We start from the raw sequence: 22,349 nt of genomic DNA on the forward strand, positions 1-22,349 counted from the left end.
TACTTTAAATAGCACCATCTATAGGATGTGACATGACTACTCGGCTGCATGATGCTGAGAGTTAGTTATGCTATACCTATTGATTAGAGATGACCATTTTAGTGTCTTCTTGTTAAATATATTTACATGATTGTATTGTTTTATTGTTACACATTTCGTAAAATGGTCTCTCAAAATCAAACAGATTGTCCTGGCATTATATAACACCAGCCTTAGTATGAAACCCTTTTAAAAAAAAAATTATTCCTGCCTGAAAAAGAGTGAACTGGTCTGATCTCTCTTTAGTCTGTCAGCACTACTGGTAATAGGATTGATGATCTTAGAAGAATACACATGAAGCACAAATTATGTATTGCATAATGGTCAAATAATTAAACCAAAGTAACTTATCTATTTAGCCAGTAACTATCTGCAGTAATGTTTGTCATTTGGTAATGGTTCAAAATATGAGAAATATTCTCTTGCAATGCCAGTATTTACAAATGCTGGTCAACCATCAAAAACAAAAGGTTAGGAAAACACATTCAATACTTTTATTGGGCATATAAACCAGTAATTATAAATTACTACTTTGCAGGCAACTGCTTGTCCATCATGTGAATAGGGATGACAATCTCTCCAGGGAGACTGGTAGAGCCAGGTAATGAAACCCCAACTGAGAGAATACCATCTGGAGACAGCATGGAGTTGATCAGTTTTAGGTCTAAGTCAGCTGGAAGCCTAATGAATTACACAAGGAAAATGAAACCAGCCATGAGTAATGATGGAGTAACGCCCTACATTATGTAAAGCTGAATTATATGTGATGCAAAAAAATACAGTATTAAAAACAGCATAATTTCCGGTTAGGTAATTTTTTGTTTTTCATTTTAAAAAACAATTTGAGAACACATCAACAACAAAATAAAACAAAAGCTCCCTTACTTGTATTTTCTTGTAAAGTTTCTTGAGATCAATCTGTGATTATCATGCCTTTTCTCGTGATTACCTATGAATGAAAACCGATATTAAAGAACATGCCTATGCCATCTGAAGGAAATGTGATTTGCAGAATGTGGTCATTGTATGTGCTATTTTTAGTAACATAAATATGCAGTGCATTATAAATAGACCAAAGCCAGACATATCAAGGTCATCATACCCGTTATCTCCAAATATCCCTCCTTGGTGTTGATGCTTATCTCCTCTGGAGAATATGGACTGACATCAAGACAGACTTTCCAGTTTTGCTGTCCTTTCATTTGTTCACAAACGGATTGAGAATCCCATCCTTCACATCCAATGCATGATTTAGGAGGAATCTCCATGCACAAAGAGCTGAAGAGAGGTAAACGCATAGATCCTGGCCAGGTCGATGTCCCTAATCTTTTCCTAGCTGAATCTATCCAGCTAACCTCACCAGGCTCAAGGAAACAGGGGAGGTCGGTGTTTTGGTTGAAAAGGTTTTTTTGTGTTCCCTCCTGAAGAGGGTCCCAGCAACCATTACGGTGAAACAAAGGACGAGGCATCTTTCAACTTAATTTCAAAACACAAGTTGAATAACTTATTCTAATATAGCAACAGAAAATCTGATATGCAGACTTGCAAAAGGCTACAGAAAGTTGCCACACACTTCTTTTATACTGTTCTTGTCTATTAAATATTCATCCCAAATTACCCAGTTATCCAGTCCCAAAAGTCAACAAAGAAGCTTGGCAAATCTTTCACCTCCGTGTTACAACCTGACACAGAATGATGCCATCCTGTCTGTATTATTAGAACTAAAGCGGTAACGGCAAATTCTTGGCACATGACAATGGGCACACTGGCAATAGTGTTGTTTCATTAATGGCCTCTGTAGTCTAGTCACATCTTAGTGTCCTTTCTTTTACCATGGTAACAAACGCTGTTATACAACAGTATGTACCTACTTACACAGTCTTTATAAAACCTCTAAAGAATTCCTGTCAACATTTAGAGTCAGATATACTATGATACATTAAACACTGATAATTGCTCAGATTCTTCTACCTGAGGCTAAATTAAGCAACAGGCTAAACTATTGCTTTAAGTGTTTTAACAGGGGAAAACAAAACAAACCCAGATATTCATTCACTTTCTTTAATGACAAATCATTAGGATTAAGCATATTTACTTTGTCATAAATGCTCAAGATAATTACATAGAGAAAAATCATTCACAAATCGTTTATTCTCTCTCCTTCCCTATTACACTCTACAGAAGAACCCTACTTCACTGTGCATCTTATTTCATGAGTGACTTGAAATTGAAATGGGTTGATCTGAATGGGCTGATCTGTGTTCAGTTAGAAAGGCACAGAAAGTGAGGCTACAACAGATATACAGTGAGAATGCGAACAGAATACAAGATAAGGTTTTCATGAGCACATTTCTTTTCAATGTACTAATGCTGATAGCAACTCTACAGTGCATACGTTTCTCTGGCTCAGCAGCACTGGATCAGTGGGAGGGTACTGAAATAAACATGAACAGCTAATCATTTCAGTGCATTTGTTAATAAAACAGTCTTGCAATGCATTGACATAACATTTGAAATCTCTAAGAAATGTGATCTAAAGATTTATAGTTCTGTACCAGCAGTGCTAAAGTTTCTCAGGCAAAAGGATTTCCCCCAAACGGGTCCCCAAAAGCATCTGCAAGGGCAGCAGTCTGAGTGGATGGAGTGCTCTGTGAAAAATAAAAAGACACCAAAACTCACAAAATGCATATATTCAAAAGATAAACAAATTTGCAATACAAAAACAAAGTATAAACACAAGGTGACAGTGTCAGTTTTCAACATGTAAAAAATAAAAAAGGAAAACTGCACATACTGTATTCATAGGTGGTGCTCCAAACGGGTTTATTCCAAAAGTGTCATCAAAAAGGTTTGAGCCTGCAGGGACTAGATTAGGAGTGAAGGCAGAATCCAAAAGCCCTGCGGCTGGGACCGGGGTCAGACCAGCAACAGTTGCAGCGGACTGCTGAGGAGTAAGTTTGGAAGTCCCTAGACACAAGATGAGGAACTATGATCAAACTATCAGAATCGCTATGCTGCATGTCTTAAATCACAAGTAGCAGCTGATAATTAAATGTGTACCATTTGAGTTAACAGAGATTTGGTTTATGTCAAAGTCATCATGATCTGCCACCTCCTGAGCCAGGCCAACCTTACTGGAAAAGTACTCATCAAATGAGCCATTGGTGTTTGGACCAGGATCTTGTTCTGCTTTCAGGGGCTTAACCATCTGGAAATTTTTGAACATGTCTTTTCCAGTCTTCTTCTCTTTCTCCCCAAGGGGGTCCAAAGCTGTAAAGGCACTTTTGACCACTGGGGGTTCTTCTTTCACTGGAGGACGTGGTGGAGGGCGAGGAGGAACAACTGCACCCTGCTGCATACCCATTATTGCATTAGGAGGCATCATGGGAGCAAATTGGTTTGCTTGGAAAGGACTGGCCACAGGACCAGCAGTGGGCCAGGCCCCAATGGGTGCTGCGGTTCCCGGTTGACCCCAGGCTTGTGAGGCAGCTGAGGGACCAAAAGGCAAAGCTCCTTGCTGCCCCCATGCAGGTGCAGGCAGGCCTCCAAAAGCAGATGGTTGAGGAAAAGGATTTGGTTGTCCTGGAACCGTTACTTGAGGAAAACCGCTCTGAGGAGGAAACATTGTGGGTGTTTTACCCCATGGAGATGGAGCTGTCCCAAGAGTTTGAGTGACAGAAGTAGGGCCCAGGGACAATGAACCTACAGGAAAAAATAAAAAAATCTCAATCATGCTCACTGTATATTCATTTACACTATAAATGCAGATTTAGTTATTTTTTTATTTTTTTTAAAGTCTTCATAATACCACACTTGAGTTTCTCAGTATAAATAGGTTCATACAGCAAAAAAAAAAAAAAAAAAAAAAAACAATTTCGTTATACTGGTGAAACATGCAGTATACCAAGAGCATTGATGGTGGAGGAAGGTGTGGTGTTGAATAAGTCCGCTGGAATGGATGAATTCTGAGTCGAGGACTGAGACTCCTGGGTTGGAGCAAAGAGTTCAGCTCCAAACATGTCATTTCCAGGTGACTGTGGAGGCACAATGTTGTTTAAAATCACTTTTAGTACTCTGCAATTAAACAAAATTACAGTGCCAAATGACATGAACATTTCAAAAAGAGGTGTGGAATAATGCTGCTACTGAGAAAGAGCCCAATTTGATCACCAAAGTTGTCATTGAAAAGAAAAAAGAAAGAAAAAGGGGACCCAGCTGTTTACTTGAACACTTTTCACCTGCACAATTAAACTGAGGTACGAAGCATGCCGTTAGTCATAGGATTGCTTTCAGGGATTCCCATGACATTGTTGTGTACATCCACAATTAAATTAGGTTTAAAAACAACAACTTTAAAATGAACCATTTTGAATTGATGCATCTAGCTTCTACAGTTGAGTAGAGAAAAAGGACCAGTCTATTAGCATAAAACTTGGTAGCTTTTCTTATCAGCAAAAATTATATAATTTAAGACACACAGTACATGGACAACAATGCCATGTCCCTCAACACAAGTTAATAAAGTGACAGTTTCCATACATTTTTTCCAACGTGCCCAAAAAAAAAAAACTCCCCCTAAACCATAAATCCAACTATCGGTGTGAGTGAGTTGTATGAGACAGATTACAAGGACTTTTTTAAATCATAATCATTTAAACATCCATTCTTTCTCAAGCCTAAATGCATTTAGACAACGTGAACATTTACATTCAAGATGCATCATTTTATTTTAAAATATTGATTAAATTTAATGCCATTTTTGCGATACAGCACAGTCCTCATAGTCACTCTCATTAATGGTATGTGAAGTAATACAGACAGAGAGCCGAGGGGGTTTCTCTTGCCACATGTTCACCTTGCCTCTCCTCCGCATGCATCCAGACCTCAAACTTTGCGGTGGGGGGCAAAGGACCATCAAGCCTCCATTTTGAACAGAAGGTGGCGTGATGGTTTGAAACAATGGCACTGATTTACTTGATTCATTACACAAGAGAGGACCTGATTTGGATACCCCGTTTAAGATGGATGGGTTGTTCATTGAGGTACTCAAAAAAGGATTCTGGCTAAAGAGGGAATTGCGGTCACTGTTCAGATCGCTTAAAGGAAGCTGCTTTAATTGTGCATTTGGACTTTCATGGGACAACTGGGCCCCGGACAGTCCATTAAACTGCTGACTGTGTGAGGAGTAGTCTTTACTCAGGCTTTGCTGGAAGTCTGGCCCATTTAAGAGGAAACTAGAAAGATCTGACTTGCTATTGGAAGAAAACATGGAATCTGATTGTGTGAAATCATTCAAGGGAGAAAAGGGATCATCATTGAAGGGATCAGAACTAGGAGTTGGGAAAAGATCTGATGTGCATGAAACTGGTTTGTCGTCTGATTTATTGCAGAGAGGAGATGTGTAGCAGATGAAAGGATTTTCTTGATTGCCAATCACAACAGCAAAGTCAAGCAGCAGAACACTCTCAGGCTGGTTTTAGAAGAAGAAAAAAGAAAAAAAAAAAGTTGTGAGGTAGACTATGAAACATACTGAATGAAAATAGTAAGGTAGTTATAGCATCATATAACATAAAAGCTTCCATAGTACGCATCTTGCTCTTTTCCCATTTTATGGGTTTGGGTGCCATCTACTGGCCAATGGGACTTTCCCAAAAGCATTTTTAGCAGTGAAAAAGTATTTGGTCATGAAAAAGCAAATGCTTAAGACCCTTAAATGAGAAAAGAGGGCTGATGGATGACTTTGGTAGATGTTAACAGAAGATAGTGGCAAAGACTTTAGTATGTTAAGAACTCAAGGACAGAAAATTAGGTCTAGGGAATAAATCTAGCCACATGTATAGAGGCCAATTCTATTCTAAATAGAATTCATTCTAAAGTCTGGGTATATTTCTAAAAGGAATTATTTAATAAACCACTTAAAACATGTCAACAGCAGATCCACTGCCAAATGTATACTGTAGGGTCATTACCGTAGGAGAGTGAATGTCAGGTGGAGTGGACATATTCCCAAACAGGTCCATCTGCTCTACGGTCTGAGAAGAACACAAAACATGGCACCTCTAGGTTATTTGGAGTTTGTTTGTTTTTTATTTGTTTTGTTTTTTATCTAATTTGTATGAAATTGACATTTTGTATGAAAGCACTTACTTTTACAGCATTTTCTTGGCCATCCAGGGTGAGTAAAGCATCACCACCATTCTGATGACCAAACATTAAAGGGTTAGTTCGCCCCAAAAATAAAAATGCTCTCATTACTCACCCTCGTGTCGTTTCAAACCCGTAAGACCTTCGTTCATCTTCGGAACACAAATGAAGATTTTTTTTTGATAAAATCTGAAAGCTTTCGGTCCCTCCATTGACAGCAACGTTGCAACTTTCAAGGCCCAGAAAGGTAGTAAAAATATCGTTAAAATAGTCCATGTAACTACAGTGGTGCAACCTTATTATGAAGCAACAAGAAAACTGTGTGCAGCATTACAAATATCTTCATTTGTGTTCCGAAGATGAACTAGCCCTTAATACATGAATGAAAGATTACATTAAAATAATCAAACAAAAACTGTTTACACCCACCTCAATCACAGTGCCATTTTCTTCACCCTGCAAAGTAGTAAAGGTTTCAGTAAATTAAATCTAACAATAGGAAAAAAAAAAGTTTAAAAAGGTTTACAAAAACAACATGTTTTTTCAAAGTCAGTTTATGAAATCTGCATATTTAATTTGAAAAGCAATCAACTATTGAGAGCCGTTAGGTAAAAAAAAAAAAAAAAAAGTACTCAAAGTAGCTTAGCTTACCAACAGACAAATCTCTAGACAAGCCTACAATCTTGCTGCATGAAATATGTACAGTAATACCAAACTCATTCCTCAAATTTTAGACAACAGTAATACAAATAATAATAATAATAATAATATCTAAATAATATAAACGCTTTCATTTTAAAGTATTAAAATATATATATATATATATATATATATATATATATATATATATATATATATATATATTCACATCACCTTCAGTGCAGCTTCCTGCTCTTTCTTCTTCAGATTGAAGATTAGTTGAAACAGATCCTTCAAATCAATGACCAGAGACTCAGCCTGTAAAAGAGGAAATCGACAACAGAAGAATATGTGAGTGCTCTGCTTATACGGTAGATAACATTCCATCCACATTGTAATATTTTTTTATTGTGTCTTTTTTATAAGTGACACCAAAAAGAATGGCAAAATAATGATTCTTTACACCAGGCTTTAAACGTCGCCTTCCATTGTTCAAACAAACCCAACATATATTTCATATAACTGTGAATTCTGTGTTTGATGAACAAACACTGACCTGCTGAGCTGTTTTAACAGCAAAAAACTGGTGCTGCCCCTCTGCCCCGCAAACATATCCAAAGGCCCGGTTATCAGTGACATCACGAGCAATGAAAGAGATCTTATTCACCACATGTTCATGCTCAATCACCTGTGAGAGAATGATATGACAGAGCATGTTATAAAGACAATAGAGATTTTAATGACATGACAAGGCCAGTAATTAATTTCACAAATCAACTTAAGTATCCACAAAACTACTCACCCCAGTTCTCTCATCAACAATTTTGATTCCTGTTAGAGAGATGGTTACCCATATTCTTTGCTTGTGCTTGCCTTGAGAACGACCAGCTATTGCCATGCCCTGTACACAAACGAAAGCATGAGTACAGTTCCTGCCAACAATAACTGCACCATTAACAGAATAATATTCTGTCTTCACACTGTGCACCCCCAACCCTGCTACTATTAAATATCATCAGTTTAAAAGAAAGCCATTAAAAATGCACTGTAAGATCTGAAGGACTATCTCTCATTATATATATATATATATCAGAAATAAAGTAATCTTGAATAGGCACCTTTAGTTTCATCATGGAATCCTGACACATTTTATCCCCTCTTGCTTCTGGGACATCATCCACCCCAATAAGCTTGGCTTTATATCTCACTCCATCACCCTGAAACCTGGCGAGCAGAAACTCATCTGTCTTCTCTGGGACTGTGGAGGAGCAGAATAAGCTCATATATACACATACACAAAGAGAACAACATCAAAAAAATCTATACATAAAATAAAAAAGTAAAATTGCAGCCAGACTGTACTTTTTCTCCTTTCCCTCCAGAATGAAGTTCTGGTAACAGGTGCAGTGGGTGTTGTTGCAGATGTTGGCTCAGTGGTTGATGCTGGTTCTGCTGGTACCACAGTAATTGGCTCGGCATCACGTGGTTGCGACATGATGGGTGCTTCGTTACAGGAGAATGTAAGCGAAAGAGGGGACAAAACCAGGCGGAGAGGCAAAAAAACAAGGTGACAGACGCAGGTAGGATATTCAGCAAGCACACATTCTCAGCACTGCGCCTGTACCAAGAAAAAGGGGGGAAAAAGAGCAACAAATGAAATTGATCGTTGAGAACATTGAAATGTGATGTGACCAGTATGTATTTGTTTTATTCATGACGCTCAGTTACAGGAAGAGTAGGGTTTTTTTTTTTTTTTTGCTTAGTTTTCATATTTAACAAGAACCACGTGTCTACATGTACAAGCAACTAAATAGTTTTAATTCAGAAGGCATCACATACACATCAAGAAACGTAAAACTCTGCCAACTAATTTAACTTGGGCCATAGATTCTGTTAGTGACAGAAAGGCAGAGGAAGGAGAGGAAACAGCTTAAGCAAAAAAACACTTCCTGCTAAGTAAGCAAAAAAAAAAGTGCCAAATAAGTTTTTCATTCCTGAAATACAGGATTTAAAGGAAATTGGCACCAAGAAAAAAAAAAAACTCAAAGTAATCCCTCACTTAATTTCTATCCCCAATTTCCACATTTTAACAAATTCCCTGATTTAAACATGGGACCAATAAAGTACTTTCAAATCAACAAACCAAAGTAAGACTAAAGGAACGGCTGTTCATCTCAACCATAAAATACAGAGTCACACCACTCATACATGATCCCCCAACAAGATAGATAAACATCTCCACATATCAATAAGTTAAACTGAAACGGTCTCATTCAACAAAGGAACGATAAAATGGTCTGAAATACATACCTTATGAGCCAATAATGTTTAGCTGTGTATTTTTCATCAGAAAGAGGAAAAAGCAAGAGAGCAAAGGTGGGCAAACCAAAGGTTGAGCAATTAAATCCTGTTAATCCTTTTCCAGCAGCCCTAAAACGATCTCCAATCCCATGATTCTCAAGATGACCCAAATGTTCTAATTTCAGCACTGGTTTTGGGGCAGAATTACTTTGCCCGGTTTACATGAGAAGAAAATCTGTCCGATGCACTCGGATTATCTGTTCCTTATCTTACATGAATTTGTCATGACCAATATTTAGTGCAAGCTTATGTGTTTACATAATCATAATGCAGCAGGAACCCAAAGCAGTGACAAGATGACAAAATAGAACAGAAAATATATCAGGGTCCATTCCAATTATGTCCACACAGAGATGAAAGAAAATTGCCATCATGAAAGCATTAAGGTTTTATAACTAACCCAAAGTTTTATTAGGTCATATGACCATGAGCATCTTTTTAACAACAGCAAAAATATATATACACATATAATAATAATAATAATAATCCTATTATTCCTTAGGGACGAAATACACATTTATGTATACACACTATAAATGAGAATGCAGAAAAATTTAATTGGCAAATCAAGTACATTTCAAGAGTAATATGATAAACCTCTTAACTGGAAGAGGAGTAATGTTTTATGACACTAAACAGCTGACAGAGGCAGAGATATGACCGGTTTATCAGCGGAGTTTTGATTATCAAGAGCGGAAAACAGTAGCATAATGGCTGTAAGATAATTCTCATTACGGCCTACCCAGGGTCATACAGTGCAAAATAGCCTGTAATACAGCAGCCATAAAAGAGTGGTAAACGAGATGAAGATTGTGCAAGATGACAATCATGAGCGTTTTCTGCTTTACAAGCACCCAAGCAGGTAATTGCATTGTCTCACAAGCACATAATAAAATGATATAAAAGGTCACACTTTTTTTTTTTTTTGCTGTGAAGTGCAGGTATAAAAGTTACTTTTAAACATGGGTTAAGAAGTGCATCAGAATTCTGAACACATTTTTCCATCTGAATGCCCAGATGCTTCAGAAATTATGTGACAGTCTGAACGACTGAGAATATTCAGAGACACAATCTTGTGACCATCTACACATTAACCCAGATGAGCCAGGTAAGACACAAGATGGAGGACCACAGAAGCTCAGAAAATGAGGTCTCTGAATTAAGTTATGTATTTTTAGAATTTAGAACTTCCTCCTGACTGTTTTGAGAACTTCTGAGGTCCATATAGGCTATTTGACACAGAGATATTCTTCTGTTTAAAGCAGAACACCTTTCAGTGAAATTCCTATAATTTATCATACTTAAATGAAGACTGGTCTCATGGCCCTGGCTATTCAGTAACTTAAATGAATCCAAAAGTCACAACAGTTAACTTCCATTAAAACAGAGGATTCAGCAACAGTTGAGGGTGTTCATAAACAGAGGCAAAATTCCACCTCAGCAGTATCACAAGCATCCAAGTTACCCATTAGCCAATGCACAACATGTCCAATACATTAATAGGGCTAGTCTAATTAACACGTCATTTGCAACAACAAAAAACGGCATTTAAGCCAATGACAACTATGAACTTGGGAAGGCGATTTATAATTTTTTTCCTGGTTGTGACATTCCGTAATCAAAGCACAGATTTTTCAATACCTGAGAAAAAGTATTGAGTAAATGTTATGCTTACTAGGCTACACACATAGCCTATACAATATAATTATTTTTTATATAAAATTTACGTAGTGGACTACTAAAATGCTGCACAATTGTGTATTCAGGATTTATTCACTTACAGAATAAATCGCTTATTAAAAATATAAAAAGTTAACGCTCTTAAATGACACGTGGTCAAAAAAAAAAACACCTGTAGCCTAATCATGTCGTCATTTAAAAACAATTTTTTTTATTTTTAATCAAATTCTCATCGAAACTTTTCCTTTAGAATGCCAAAGTCAAATACCAACACATGCCGAACTGACAGTCATCTACCAAAACGCCACAGGTAACACTAGAGGATGCCGCACAAGAGTCTTTGGCTAACTTACCGCAATGATGCATTCTTGAACTCCACACCAGACAAACTGATAACAAACTCAAATTGATGCCGATGAGTGCCGTGGACAGTTTGAATGAGTGTAAAACTCAAACTCCAGACAGGCGGTCCTCCTCCTCAAACTCGCTCGCTACCGAGTGCCACACTGGCGGAGACTTGAGCGCCTCCCACAGGTACCGTGCACCTTCTCTTGACCTTTATAACAATGCTAATACCACTGATTGATTAACCTTGAATTGAACACTCTTTTTAAATTAATAAGGCAATCTCTCTTGAAATATTTATTAAAATGACAGTTTACATAGGCCTGCATTTAGCCTACATATAAATGTGCAGTTTTCCTTTCCATTAAACCATAACATTATGAAAGCCAGTAAAGAAATTAAGCTATCTGTTCGTTCATCCTTCCTTCCTCACTACCCTTCCTCTGTAGACACTGCTGACATACAGTATAAGAGCTTTCCAAACGGAGAAAGGGTTTAAAAGAGATGAGAAAACTAACAAAGGTCAATGCAGTCTCTTTTTTCTCTTTTTTTAAATAAATGATAGGCTATAGAAACAAAACTACACAAATATAACGGCTTTCAGTCATCTCAGGGCAACACATCCTGATGGACTTGATGGACAAATTATGGACTTTCAGTGTGCCATATTAACAACCAAGGCATTCATGTTTCTGTTTTATTACTGATATGTGGATCTTTTAAAGGGGAATAATGATTATTTAGGGCATATCATTCACACATTTGAGCATTTGCAGTGTGACTGATGTCATCATTCAGGAATGATTTTCTTTGTTTTCTATAAAACTTATTTGGCTATAGCAATATCAGTTGTGTGTAAAGAGTTGTACACAAGAGTTGGTGTATATATGTGCCAAAGATTTCACTTACTCAGCTTCCGGCATGGAAGAACACAAGGCTGCTTTTCCATACAGATTTTAGTTTTTGCATTGTCTGGATAAGAACTGAGAAATTACCATACCAAAATCTATTTACTAAATTCTGACAGCTATATCTGAATGTAAAGTTTGCCTCAGAAATGAATTAAGTGCCATGCTTTCCTACAAGCTATTTGCATGGAGTCTTAAACTAAAATGATAATTCTGATCATTTTAAATAATTATATTTACATAATAATAATAGTGTATTTATTTATAGAGTACTTCCACCTTTTAGGATTGAATAATATAGGATTTAGAAAAATATATATATTATGATTTTTAGATTATCTGACAAAGAATTATAGATCTAGATATTTTAGTGTAGTTTGTAAGGTTGCAAACACAGCCCTTCATCAATAATCTCCCAGATGTGCAGAAGAACTGAGTGAAGTCTGAAGTTTTTGAATTGCAATTGAACTAATCTTCCAGTAATAGTGCCCCAAAAACAGGAAAAGACGAGAGGAGTGCAGTTCATGTCCGATCCACCTTCCTGAGTGAGCCTAGAGGAAGTGTCTGAAACATTAAAAAGTGGTGTTCTCAGCACATAGCTGTGGTACAGGACAGGATCTATGTTCACTTTGACTGGCCAAAGTTCCTCTTTGACCCTGCACAAAGACACCATCGGAGCTGTATTGTTTTGTGACATGGTTGAATTTGATGCGTGGAGAAGGCAGCTGACTTAGCACAGATGAAGAGCAGGTTGCTGATAGGTCACTTTGAAAAATACATGTGTTTATTATACACCATCACCGTGCACCATCAAATCATTTATATTAAAGATTTCAAATAGAAGTAATAATAATTTATCTCATCACACGCATATCCTTATTGTGCATTAAAGGGATAGTTCACCCAAAAATGTAAATAACCCCATGATTTACTCACCCTCAAGTCATCTGAGGTGTATATGGCATTCTTCTTTCAGATGAATACAATCTGAGTTATATTAAAAAATGTCCTGACTCTTCCAAGCTTTATACATATTTTAAATATGGATATTTTTCTTACACAAAGGCATTGCTTTAGAAGGCCTTTATTAACCCCCCGGAGCCGTGTGGAGCACTTTTATGATGGATAGATGCACTTTTATGGACTTCACTGCTATTATAAAGCTTGGAAGAGCCAGGACTTTAAAAAAAATATAACTCTGATTGTATTTGTTTGAAAGAAGAATGCCATATACACCTAGAATGACTTGAGGGTGAGTAAATCCTGGGCTAATTTTTTTTTGGGTGAACTATCCCTTTAAGATTAACATAAAAAAAAAAACACTCTCTAAAGCATGTAATCAGTAAAAACCTCTGGACTTCTGATATGTCAATAGTATTTGTTTGAGATTTCAACATGTTTGTGAAATCAAGGCTCTCGTGGTCAGAAAGACTTTGTTTAAACTAAAGTGAGAAAACATAGGAATCACTTAACTAGTTTTATGTTTTATAGAATGTTATGTATTTTCTCAAATAAATACAATATGAAATATATAAAATAAATAAATTAAATAGAATGTACTCAAGGACTGGGTAACATTTTATTTGAAATGTTATTTGCACATTCCTCATCTGTATAAAAATACTCTTACTGTTGTTTAATATTATATAGAATGCTAAACCATTTAAAGGAAGAAATATTATATAAGAAAATGTAGATTCTGTGACGTACAAAAATTCAGGTAAAAGCAGGCAAAAACAGCTTGAAATACTTTAGTTTAACATTAGACAGTTGCAGTAAATGCTGTGGCGTCACATGATTTAAGATATCCGGGAAAGCACAGTGATATACACAAACATTTGTAGACACACATTTCCAAACCTCTTTAACTCTAAAAAGCTTAATTATTAACATTAAATCCATGCTTAAATACAAGTGTACACACTGCAACACAACAGGACTTCCCAAAGCTTCACCATGAAGGCTTTAGCTTCTTTAGCTGCTTTATGTGTAACGATATGCCTTTTTTATCAGGCTAATGGAAAGAGCATAACGGACCACATGTAAGTATGCACAATTTCATCAAAATTGGAGTGTATGCTACGCTGTTAAATGTGGAAAAGTACCTTTCTGTTTATTTATTTTTTGTGTGTAAAACCAAAGTTATGCGCTAGAATGTAGTTGGAATTGTAAGTTATTATAACGGTGATCATTATTTGTCTTTCTCAAAGGAAAGGGCCCAGACGGGAAGTGCGGGAAATTAATGATCCAGCATCAATCGACTGCAAAATGAGTGCCTGGTCCCTGTGGACATCCTGTGACCCGTGCACTAATACCACGGTACTGGAGTATCTCTTCTTCTCTGTCACTTTCTCTATAAATAATGTTGTTCAAATTGTCATCTGGAATCATGTTTTGAAAAAATGTGTAGCCTTCACATGTGCTTGTGTAACCCAGCATCGCTCTAGGGGCATTGAGGTCTTTGGGCAGTTTAAAGGCTCTAGGTGCATATACCCAATTGGAGAGCGGAGACCCTGTAAACCTTCTACCAAATGTCAGATAGACCCTCCACCTGTCTGCAAAAACTCTCAATGGCAGTGTGCTTCAGGTCACTATTTTGTTTTTTGGCCGGTAGGTGTTTAGTTGTGGGGTTAATTGCGAAGCAATATTCACCATTAAGTATATTACTTTACCCTCAGGAATATGTATAAACAAACATCTCAAGTGCAATGGGGATAACGACTGTGGAGAGACAGATACCTCTGATGAAGACGATTGTGACGTCATCAGGACACCTTGCGGCAGGACAGCTGTATTTGAGTCTGACATAGCCATCCAAGCTGGATACGGGTTAGAGCTTACACAAATGAGCTTAACTTACACAAATGTTAATAATGTACACACCTATTCAAAAGTCAGTCAAATTTTATTTGAAAAGAAAGTAATACTTTTATTCAGCAAGAATGCATTACATTGATCAAAATGACAGTAAAGACATTTGTAATGTTTCAAAAGATTTATATTTCAAATAAATGCTGTACTTTATCATTTTCATCAAAGCATCCTATAAAAAAAAGAATACAAAATGTTTCTTGAGCACCAACTCAGCATATTAGAATGATTTCTGAAAGATAATGTCTGGAGTCTGCTGAAAATTCAGCTTTACCATCAAAGGAATATGTATTATGTATGTACTATATATGTATAGTTCTTTAGTTCAGTCATAGGGTCCAGGCTGATAGGTACTTTCCATTAAATCTTCAAGCAATCACATCATTACTGCATGGCACAAGCTGATTGGCCTCTGATGATCCTGCAGCCAATGAGATTGCTTGCTCAACAGTTAGATATGCTATGGCAGAGGTGTTTAACCCAACTCCTAGGCACCCACTGCAAAGTTTATTTCCAAATTTCTTGGCACACCTGCATGTGAAAAGCTGAAGAGGTCAGTTTGCTGCTTCAGGGCACATAATTGTGTGCTGATGCAGGGCCGCCTTTCATTGTGTAAGATGTTTCTGACAGGAAGTGTCAGTCTGCATGGTCATGAAAGTGTATAATTTTCACTCGTTTTTAAGCCTTGCTGATTTAAATATTCAAGCGCAAGAAGACGTGAAAGAGAACGTGCGCGTGCTGTGTGAGAAGTTTTGTGTGCGCGCACAGAAAGCTGCGTGTCTCAGACAACATGCAAATAAGAACATGAGTTCTCTTTCACATCTCCTTCCTCTTAAATGGACAAATTCACACAAATTTATCTCAATAGTCTTAGCGAGTATATTATGCCGAGTTCACACTGCACGATTTTCAAAGTAGTTGGATCACTGTTCTTTTCACACTGCACAACTATCTGGGGTAACATTGCTCACGCGTGCGTGAGATCGGAGTTCTTGGGCGATACTGAAATTGTTATTAAAAATGATAGCCTGCAAGAAGATTGCGATCCAAATTGTCTGTGCGCTGATTTGGAGCGAAAGGGAGAAAAAAAAATTATGCAGGAGGAAATGGTAAACGCGGGGAACAAGGACTGTAAAGACTGTGTTTCTGCCAAATGTTTGTATTTTGTTTCTGTTTGATATAATTGTACATATATCTATTAAAATACTGATATTCTGGTCTATAGCTCCTCCCCAAACATCCCGCTGTCCTGTTTCTTGCTCTCTCATTGGCTGTAGGTCATTGGCGATGTAGTTTTTAGTCAGAACACATTCACAAAGCAGGTCCCCATATTTAGTCAAATATCTCAAAAATCTGGCCTAAAATCGTTCAGTGTGAACTCGGCATTAGTAAGCATAGTCAGTTATGTCTTAAGTAAACATAAACAGTTGAGAAAGACAACGCATGTGAAACAGTATTTTGTATCCGTGCATTAGTCTTAAAATGACAGCAGCATAATAAACTAGTTAGACCTACCTGAAAAACATGAAAAGCACTGATTATTTCATTTGAATCTTAGTTCTATTGTATGTATTTATTTGTGCAATTGCTTGTAGTTTGATTATTTGTTCTTTTTTATTAATGATTGTTTACTTGTCTTTAATAATGTTCGAAATGTATATTAGTAGTTGGAATCGAGGATACATGGGTCATAAACAACTAAATGTATTTATTTATTTATTACTTTTTTGTGGTGGTGGGGCCAGAGCAAATTATTCACTGAATCGAATCGAATCGAATTGAGATCTTGCGAATCGGAATCGAATCGGGACATCTGTATTGATTCACAGCCATAATTAACATTGTCATATTCAGTTTGCTAAAACTATTTTGAGAGTTGTCATGATTAAAATTTCATTTTTAAATATTTTCAGATAGGAAACAATTATTTTAAATTGTATAAATATTTTACAACATAACTACCCCAAACTTGAGTGGTAGTTTATGTAATTAACATTACCAAGATTAATTATATGCTGTTAAAGTACATTGTACTATTTCATGGGTTTTGCATTAACTAATGTTAACCCTGTCATTCTGTAGGCAATTATTAAAAAATCTAATTATTATAAAATAGAATAAAATAACTGACAACACAAATATTGCAATTATTGCTACAGTTTATAATACACAACTACTGTACATTTTCTAAAGATGTTTAATTATTCTCTCAACAGAATAAATATTTTGGGATCTGGACCTCGAATGAATCCCTTTAATAACAGATTATATAATGGCCAATGTAACCGGATCAGAGATCCATCTACATTGGAATATAGCAGACTACCCTGGAATGTTGGAGTTCTCAACTATGAGGTGAGTCTCTCAGTTTACTGTATCCATAATGTCAACTGTTGTTTTACAAAGGTTTTGAGTATTTATTGAGAGCAAAACTGAAAGAAACCAACTGTAAAAAAAATATATATATCCTAAAGATGACTGCAAGACAAACAAACGACAAGTAAAAGCACTTAAATTCTGACAGACACACATTTTAAAAATAAAATTGACCCATGTCTCTTTATCTTCAGACAAAAGTGGAAGAGAGCAGCTCCAAAGAGATGTACGAGGACATTCACTCATTAATAAAAGAGATAACCAGAGAATCATCCAATTCTGTTGAAGTGGGCTTAAGCTTTAAGTTTTCACCTACTGAGCCCTCCAGTGCTGATGCAGGCAGTGCTGCTGGCAGTGCTGGTGAGGGTGGAGATGTTGCCAGCCACGGTGAGGCTGTTGAAGCTGCTAGTCCCAGTGAGGATGGTGAAGCCGAAGGTCCTGGTGTGGGCGGTGATGCTGAAGGTCCTGGTGTGGGCGGTGATGCTGAAGGTCCTGGTGATGGCGGTGAAGCCGAAGGTCCTGGTGCTGGCGGTGCTGGCTTGGGTTTTAGTGCATCAGCAGGAATTGACACTAAAGTAGTAAAAAACAATATCATCAAACAGCTGTCAGAAATGACAACAATCAAGGTGAGTGAGATTCAGGTTTATTCGTGTTATTGCTCTTTTGATAAACTATTTCTTACCCATTTGTACTTTATTTATTGTAATTCACATATTCTTTCTCATAAACCACCATGTTTATGGAACAGACTGAAATTCAAAACTGAACAAAAACAAAAAATATTCACAATAATAGTTATTGTTTGTTTATGTAGAGTATGAAAATAAATAATAAAGACTACCTTCTCAAATCTGCAACATCTGTGTTGCTTCTACTACTAGCATGTGTTCTCTTTCAGAGAAAGACCTTCATGAGAGTGAAAGGCAGAGTGGAGCTGGCCACCTACAGGATGAGACAGCGAGGGCTGGAGGTATCCTCAACGTTCTTGGATGATGTGGATGCCCTGCCACTTACATATGAGAAGGGACAGTATTTTGCCTTCTTGGAGGACTATGGAACACACTTCACCAAGAACGGAAAGTCCGGTGGAGAATATGAGCTTGTTTACATAATGAATGAGGATATCCTCAAACTAAAAAGTGAGTCACATTTCAAGTTTTTTGTAAAGCCTGGAGACCTTGGGGCAACATCACAACATGTTATTGCAATTCCAAAAGATATTCAAAAACACTGTAGATGAAATTTAAATGACACTCATTAATGTAAATGCGTTAATGGGAAGGATACTTTTTCAGGCTGAAAGCTTCATTAAAGGATTATGACTTGACTTTATTTGATGGTTCAACTTTATCAACTACAGAGGTCACTGAATCCACCGTCAAGGACTGTGTCGAGGTTGGAATTAGAGGCAATTTTCAGCTTTCCCAATTAGGAGAGGGAGGAGCACACGTTAAACCAGTAAACAAGTGTGATACTCTAACAGACAAACCCACAGGTGCGTATATGCTCATTTTAATAGTAAGAGATTAAAGGAATAGTTCACTCAAAATGAACACCAAAAAAGAAGATATTTTGTCCATACAATAAAAGTCACTTGGGTCGAGAATTGTTTTGTACAGGATAGGGTGTATAGGGTGAACAAATAATGACAGAATTTTCATTTTTTGGGTGAACTTTCCCTTTAAATCAAACACACACATGCCTTCTGATAAAAACATAATTTGCTTACAACCATGTTCACCAGATGACAAGAACAACAGGGGGGTTATTGATAAGGTGCTGATCGTAGTGAGAGGGGGCAGTCCAGCCTCAGCAGTAGCCATGAAGTCTCAACTCACTAAAGATGGCATTCTAGACTATAGTCAATATGTGGAATGGGCAAAGACCGTCTCTGCTCTACCTGCTCTCATTCAAAGTGATGTGAGACACTTCACCTTCACTTTAAAATTGCCAGTGCAAGCGTGGTAACTGCTGTAATAGGAACACAATTTGTTTTCATTGTTCCGGTAGCCTGAACCCATCTACAATGCGATTCCTTTGGACTTTCCTGACGCTCAGCCGAGGCGGGACAATCTCAGAAGAGCCCTCGATGACTACATAGCCGAGTACAGCGTGTGTAAGTGCCAGCCGTGCCAGAATGGTGGCACTGTGATCCAGATAGACGGGGAGTGTAAATGCATGTGCTCACCAGGGACTGAAGGTGTCGCGTGTCAGATTGTTGACATGGAAGGGGTGAAAGGTGCGTGTTTCTGTGTGCAACGGCCTGTAAAACTGCATACCCTTCATTTCTGTTGCTTTGAGTTGAGCGTTCCGTCTGTCTCTGTTCACTCATTTCTAGGAAAGTCTTTTGAACACCTGGGGAACTGGGGCTGCTGGTCTTCCTGGTCCCGCTGCTCCGGAGGGCGACGCAAACGGACCCGCACCTGCAATACTCGAGGTGTACCAACCGGAATCTGCAGAGGAGATACAACCAGTGAAGACTACTGTTAAGAGTCACAAATAATCACAGAATATTAAAAATGCTGTGTACTAGATATGAAAATAAACTGGTTCGATTACATGTATACTTTTAGGTATTATGAAGAGAGTTTTATGGCATTGAAACACGTTTTATGGCAGTGAAACACTGCCTGCTTGTGGTCAAAATAGGTAGTGCATCCCAAATAGTTTGCATTGCATGATTACATGAACAGCAAGCTTTTCCCATCACTCATCACTGTACTATCACGGATTTAATGGCATCACAAATTGATCCCATGGTACTTCTGAAAATAATTTACCAATGTAGTTCAAAAATACCAGTTAGATTTAGAAAAACATCTTTAAATGTTTCGGTGAACACTACTAATGCATCCCTAGATCACCTTGTTGCCAACCAGACATTAAATAATTTAAAGGATTTTTTATGAATTACAATTTTCATAAAAAACCCATCCCCCCCCCCCCCCCCCCCCCTCCCATTTTCTATTTATTTACATTTACTACACTAGATTTTAGTTTAATGCTCATGTCAGCATCATCCTGAAACAGAAAGAAAAATAGATCAAAAACATGTTTTATTTTAATATAGTTTATATATACAATCAAGCTAAAACATGTTTTTGATCTATTTTTGTTTCTGATCCAGCATGATTATGCTAACATATAGCATTTTTACAAGAACTAGTGTTTTGGGCCACAAAGAAGGAATGAATGAGGAATAGATGTGATGTTGAGGTAGATGGCTCACTTTTCACTCTTCTTGGGCCTCTAGAGGTCAGGTTAATAGAGTAGCACTCTTAGCTCTCTATTGAGCTTCTGAGAAGCTCCTTTCAGCTTCAATACCCTTCAAGAGTCAACTTGTGGCGGCAATGGCTTTGGACTGAGACCCCATATAAAAACAACACTCCAAACCAACAAAAATTGTGCACACAGGGGCCATTTGCAAAGAAATAAAGCAATAGTAAAATTCCAAGACACTTATTTTGTTCTAACACAATGAATAATATCGAGGCATTTTTTCTTCGAGAAAAGGAAAATAGGCCTATCTCAAAGCAATGAACTGAAAGGTGCACCTCCTGCTCCACCCCCAAAGAAAAAAAAATTAAACGTCCCATTGCAGTCCGATTCTGACTTCCATGAGGTCATGGCATCCATTGAAGTTTCTAAGAGCCGTCACGCCACATTACCTTTCCCATCTGTCTCGGCAGCGTGAAAATTAAGTTATGCCCCATGTCAGCACAGTTTTGTTTCCCTTCTCTCACTCTTTTCGTGCCTTTGATGGAAGAAAAACTGGACATAGAAATGCAATCAAGTAATATGCGCTCATGCAGTCCAGCTCACTATTGCAGACTAAAGTATTCTGATGGTGTGGAGGGGGTCCTCAGTTTGTCCATGTAGGGTCATTCAGAAAAGGTCCTTTGCCTGCCCCTCCCCCAAATTCTTTCTTTTAAGAACCCCTTAAAAAACCAACCCCCTCTTCCTATCCACTGACAACTGAACCTTACCCCTCTCCCGCATTCCCCGCTCATTTTTTTCTCATGTTTGGTATATGCCCCAGTCAACGGATAAAATGTGCAATGGGAAAAGTTTCCACAAAGAGAAACTTATCTAATTGCTAAATGTAAAGTCATGACGTAGATGAACTGTTTTCAGTTGAAAGGAAAGTTGTGAATTTGTATTGCATGCTGAATCTGACATCAAAGCAAGCTATTCACACAAGATACACAAGAACATTTGATATCATTGGCAACATTTTCTTTCACTTCTCTTACACTCAAATCAGTGGACATAACTGGATTATGCAGTGTTGTCAGTTTTAAAAGGGGACTGTTCAAGAAAAAACTGAATGTGACAGGTTCAACACAGCATGTCTGATCTGAGAAACGGCTCCCCTTTTACTAAGTCCCAGTGGGGCCCTTCACCTGACGAGGATGAATAGTCAGTTCACCTCAACTTGTTACTTCTAACTGAGAGAAAACAACGAGCAGAAAAGTTTAGTTAGTGGTAAGTATGCAGTCTTTTGAAATACTTTCAACATGAAACCAGCAGAAAATAATTGCTGAATATCTGGTATAAACAGAGGGGGAGGGAGGGGGGGGGGGGGGGGGGGGGGACAACACTAAAAGGGGAAATTACATTTTTAGCCTTTCTAAAATATTAAAAAATAGTACAGGCTATGTCATTGTTGCTTATACTTTATTAGATAAACTACAATCCAGACTATCAATGGCCTACATCTTTTCCGACAAGGTTTTACATCACAAAAATATGAAATCCCAATTTTTTTCTAAACAAAAATATTACATTTCTTAGCAAAAATACTGTTTGTTTAGTTATGCAAAATATTTACTCTCCCCAAAATAATATATTTACAATTTAACATGTTCTAGTACAATGGATTGCTAAAATTTTTAATTGCAAATAAAGTGTATGAAATAATATAAGGTGTGTCCGAATTTGCATACTTGAGCTCTATTCTATGCCATTAGTATAAATAGTGCGAGT

At 37.4% G+C, this 22,349-nt stretch overlaps 3 protein-coding genes across 4 annotated transcripts; 1 reads left to right on the forward strand and 2 right to left on the reverse strand.

Moving 5' to 3' along the window:
- Window positions 1–266: 266 nt before the first annotated feature.
- Window positions 267–1,508, reverse strand: hspb15 (heat shock protein, alpha-crystallin-related, b15; the record flags this gene model as incomplete). The annotated part of the gene is made up of 3 exons (XM_079607817.1): window positions 267–720; window positions 925–988; window positions 1,142–1,508. The coding sequence occupies 3 exons, from the start codon at window positions 1,506–1,508 to the stop codon at window positions 567–569; spliced, it is 585 nt and encodes a 194-aa protein (XP_079463943.1). The 3' UTR covers window positions 267–566.
- Window positions 1,509–1,792: 284 nt separating this feature from the next.
- On the reverse strand, window positions 1,793–11,447 carry dab2 (DAB adaptor protein 2). 2 transcript variants are annotated; one of them, XM_079607818.1, is made up of 15 exons: window positions 11,217–11,447; window positions 8,185–8,440; window positions 7,941–8,080; window positions 7,625–7,723; window positions 7,379–7,510; window positions 7,057–7,140; window positions 6,613–6,639; window positions 6,187–6,237; window positions 6,009–6,071; window positions 4,895–5,509; window positions 3,944–4,073; window positions 3,100–3,741; window positions 2,834–3,006; window positions 2,595–2,687; window positions 1,793–2,473 (listed from the first exon to the last, which is right to left on the reverse strand). In XM_079607818.1, exons 2-14 carry the CDS (start codon window positions 8,315–8,317, stop codon window positions 2,613–2,615), a joined length of 2,364 nt encoding a protein of 787 aa, XP_079463944.1. In that variant the 5' UTR covers window positions 8,318–8,440; window positions 11,217–11,447; the 3' UTR covers window positions 1,793–2,473; window positions 2,595–2,612. The 2 variants fall into 2 exon arrangements, with proteins under 2 accessions (XP_079463944.1, XP_079463945.1); XM_079607819.1 differs by lacking the exon at window positions 4,895–5,509 and having other exon boundaries at window positions 1,891–2,473; window positions 11,217–11,399.
- A 2,554-nt stretch (window positions 11,448–14,001) lies between these two features.
- Window positions 14,002–19,924, forward strand: c9 (complement component 9). Its single transcript, XM_079607820.1, has 11 exons — window positions 14,002–14,158; window positions 14,327–14,435; window positions 14,553–14,703; window positions 14,795–14,945; window positions 17,204–17,342; window positions 17,558–17,989; window positions 18,262–18,502; window positions 18,724–18,858; window positions 19,108–19,283; window positions 19,374–19,602; window positions 19,702–19,924. Exons 1-11 carry the CDS (start codon window positions 14,073–14,075, stop codon window positions 19,851–19,853), a joined length of 2,001 nt encoding a protein of 666 aa, XP_079463946.1. The 5' UTR covers window positions 14,002–14,072; the 3' UTR covers window positions 19,854–19,924.
- Window positions 19,925–22,349: the final 2,425 nt, after the last annotated feature.

Source organism: Phoxinus phoxinus, assembly GCF_949152265.1.
Source record: "Phoxinus phoxinus genome assembly, chromosome: 3".
In the NCBI taxonomy this organism is placed as follows: Eukaryota; Metazoa; Chordata; class Actinopteri; order Cypriniformes; family Leuciscidae; genus Phoxinus; species Phoxinus phoxinus.

Coding starts and splice junctions, on each gene's coding strand:
- c9 (XM_079607820.1), top strand. CDS start 14,073: ATGAAGGCTTTAGCTTCTTTAGCTGCTTTATGTGTAACGATATGCCTT. Junction 18,859..19,107: donor TCTAACAGACAAACCCACAG/GTGCGTATATGC, acceptor CATGTTCACCAG/ATGACAAGAACAACAGGGGG. Junction 19,284..19,373: donor CTGCTCTCATTCAAAGTGAT/GTGAGACACTTC, acceptor TTGTTCCGGTAG/CCTGAACCCATCTACAATGC.
- dab2 (XM_079607818.1), bottom strand. CDS start 8,317: ATGTCGCAACCACGTGATGCCGAGCCAATTACTGTGGTACCAGCAGAA. Junction 3,007..3,099: donor AATCTCTGTTAACTCAAATG/GTACACATTTAA, acceptor TCTTGTGTCTAG/GGACTTCCAAACTTACTCCT. Junction 2,688..2,833: donor GAGCACCACCTATGAATACA/GTATGTGCAGTT, acceptor TATTTTTCACAG/AGCACTCCATCCACTCAGAC.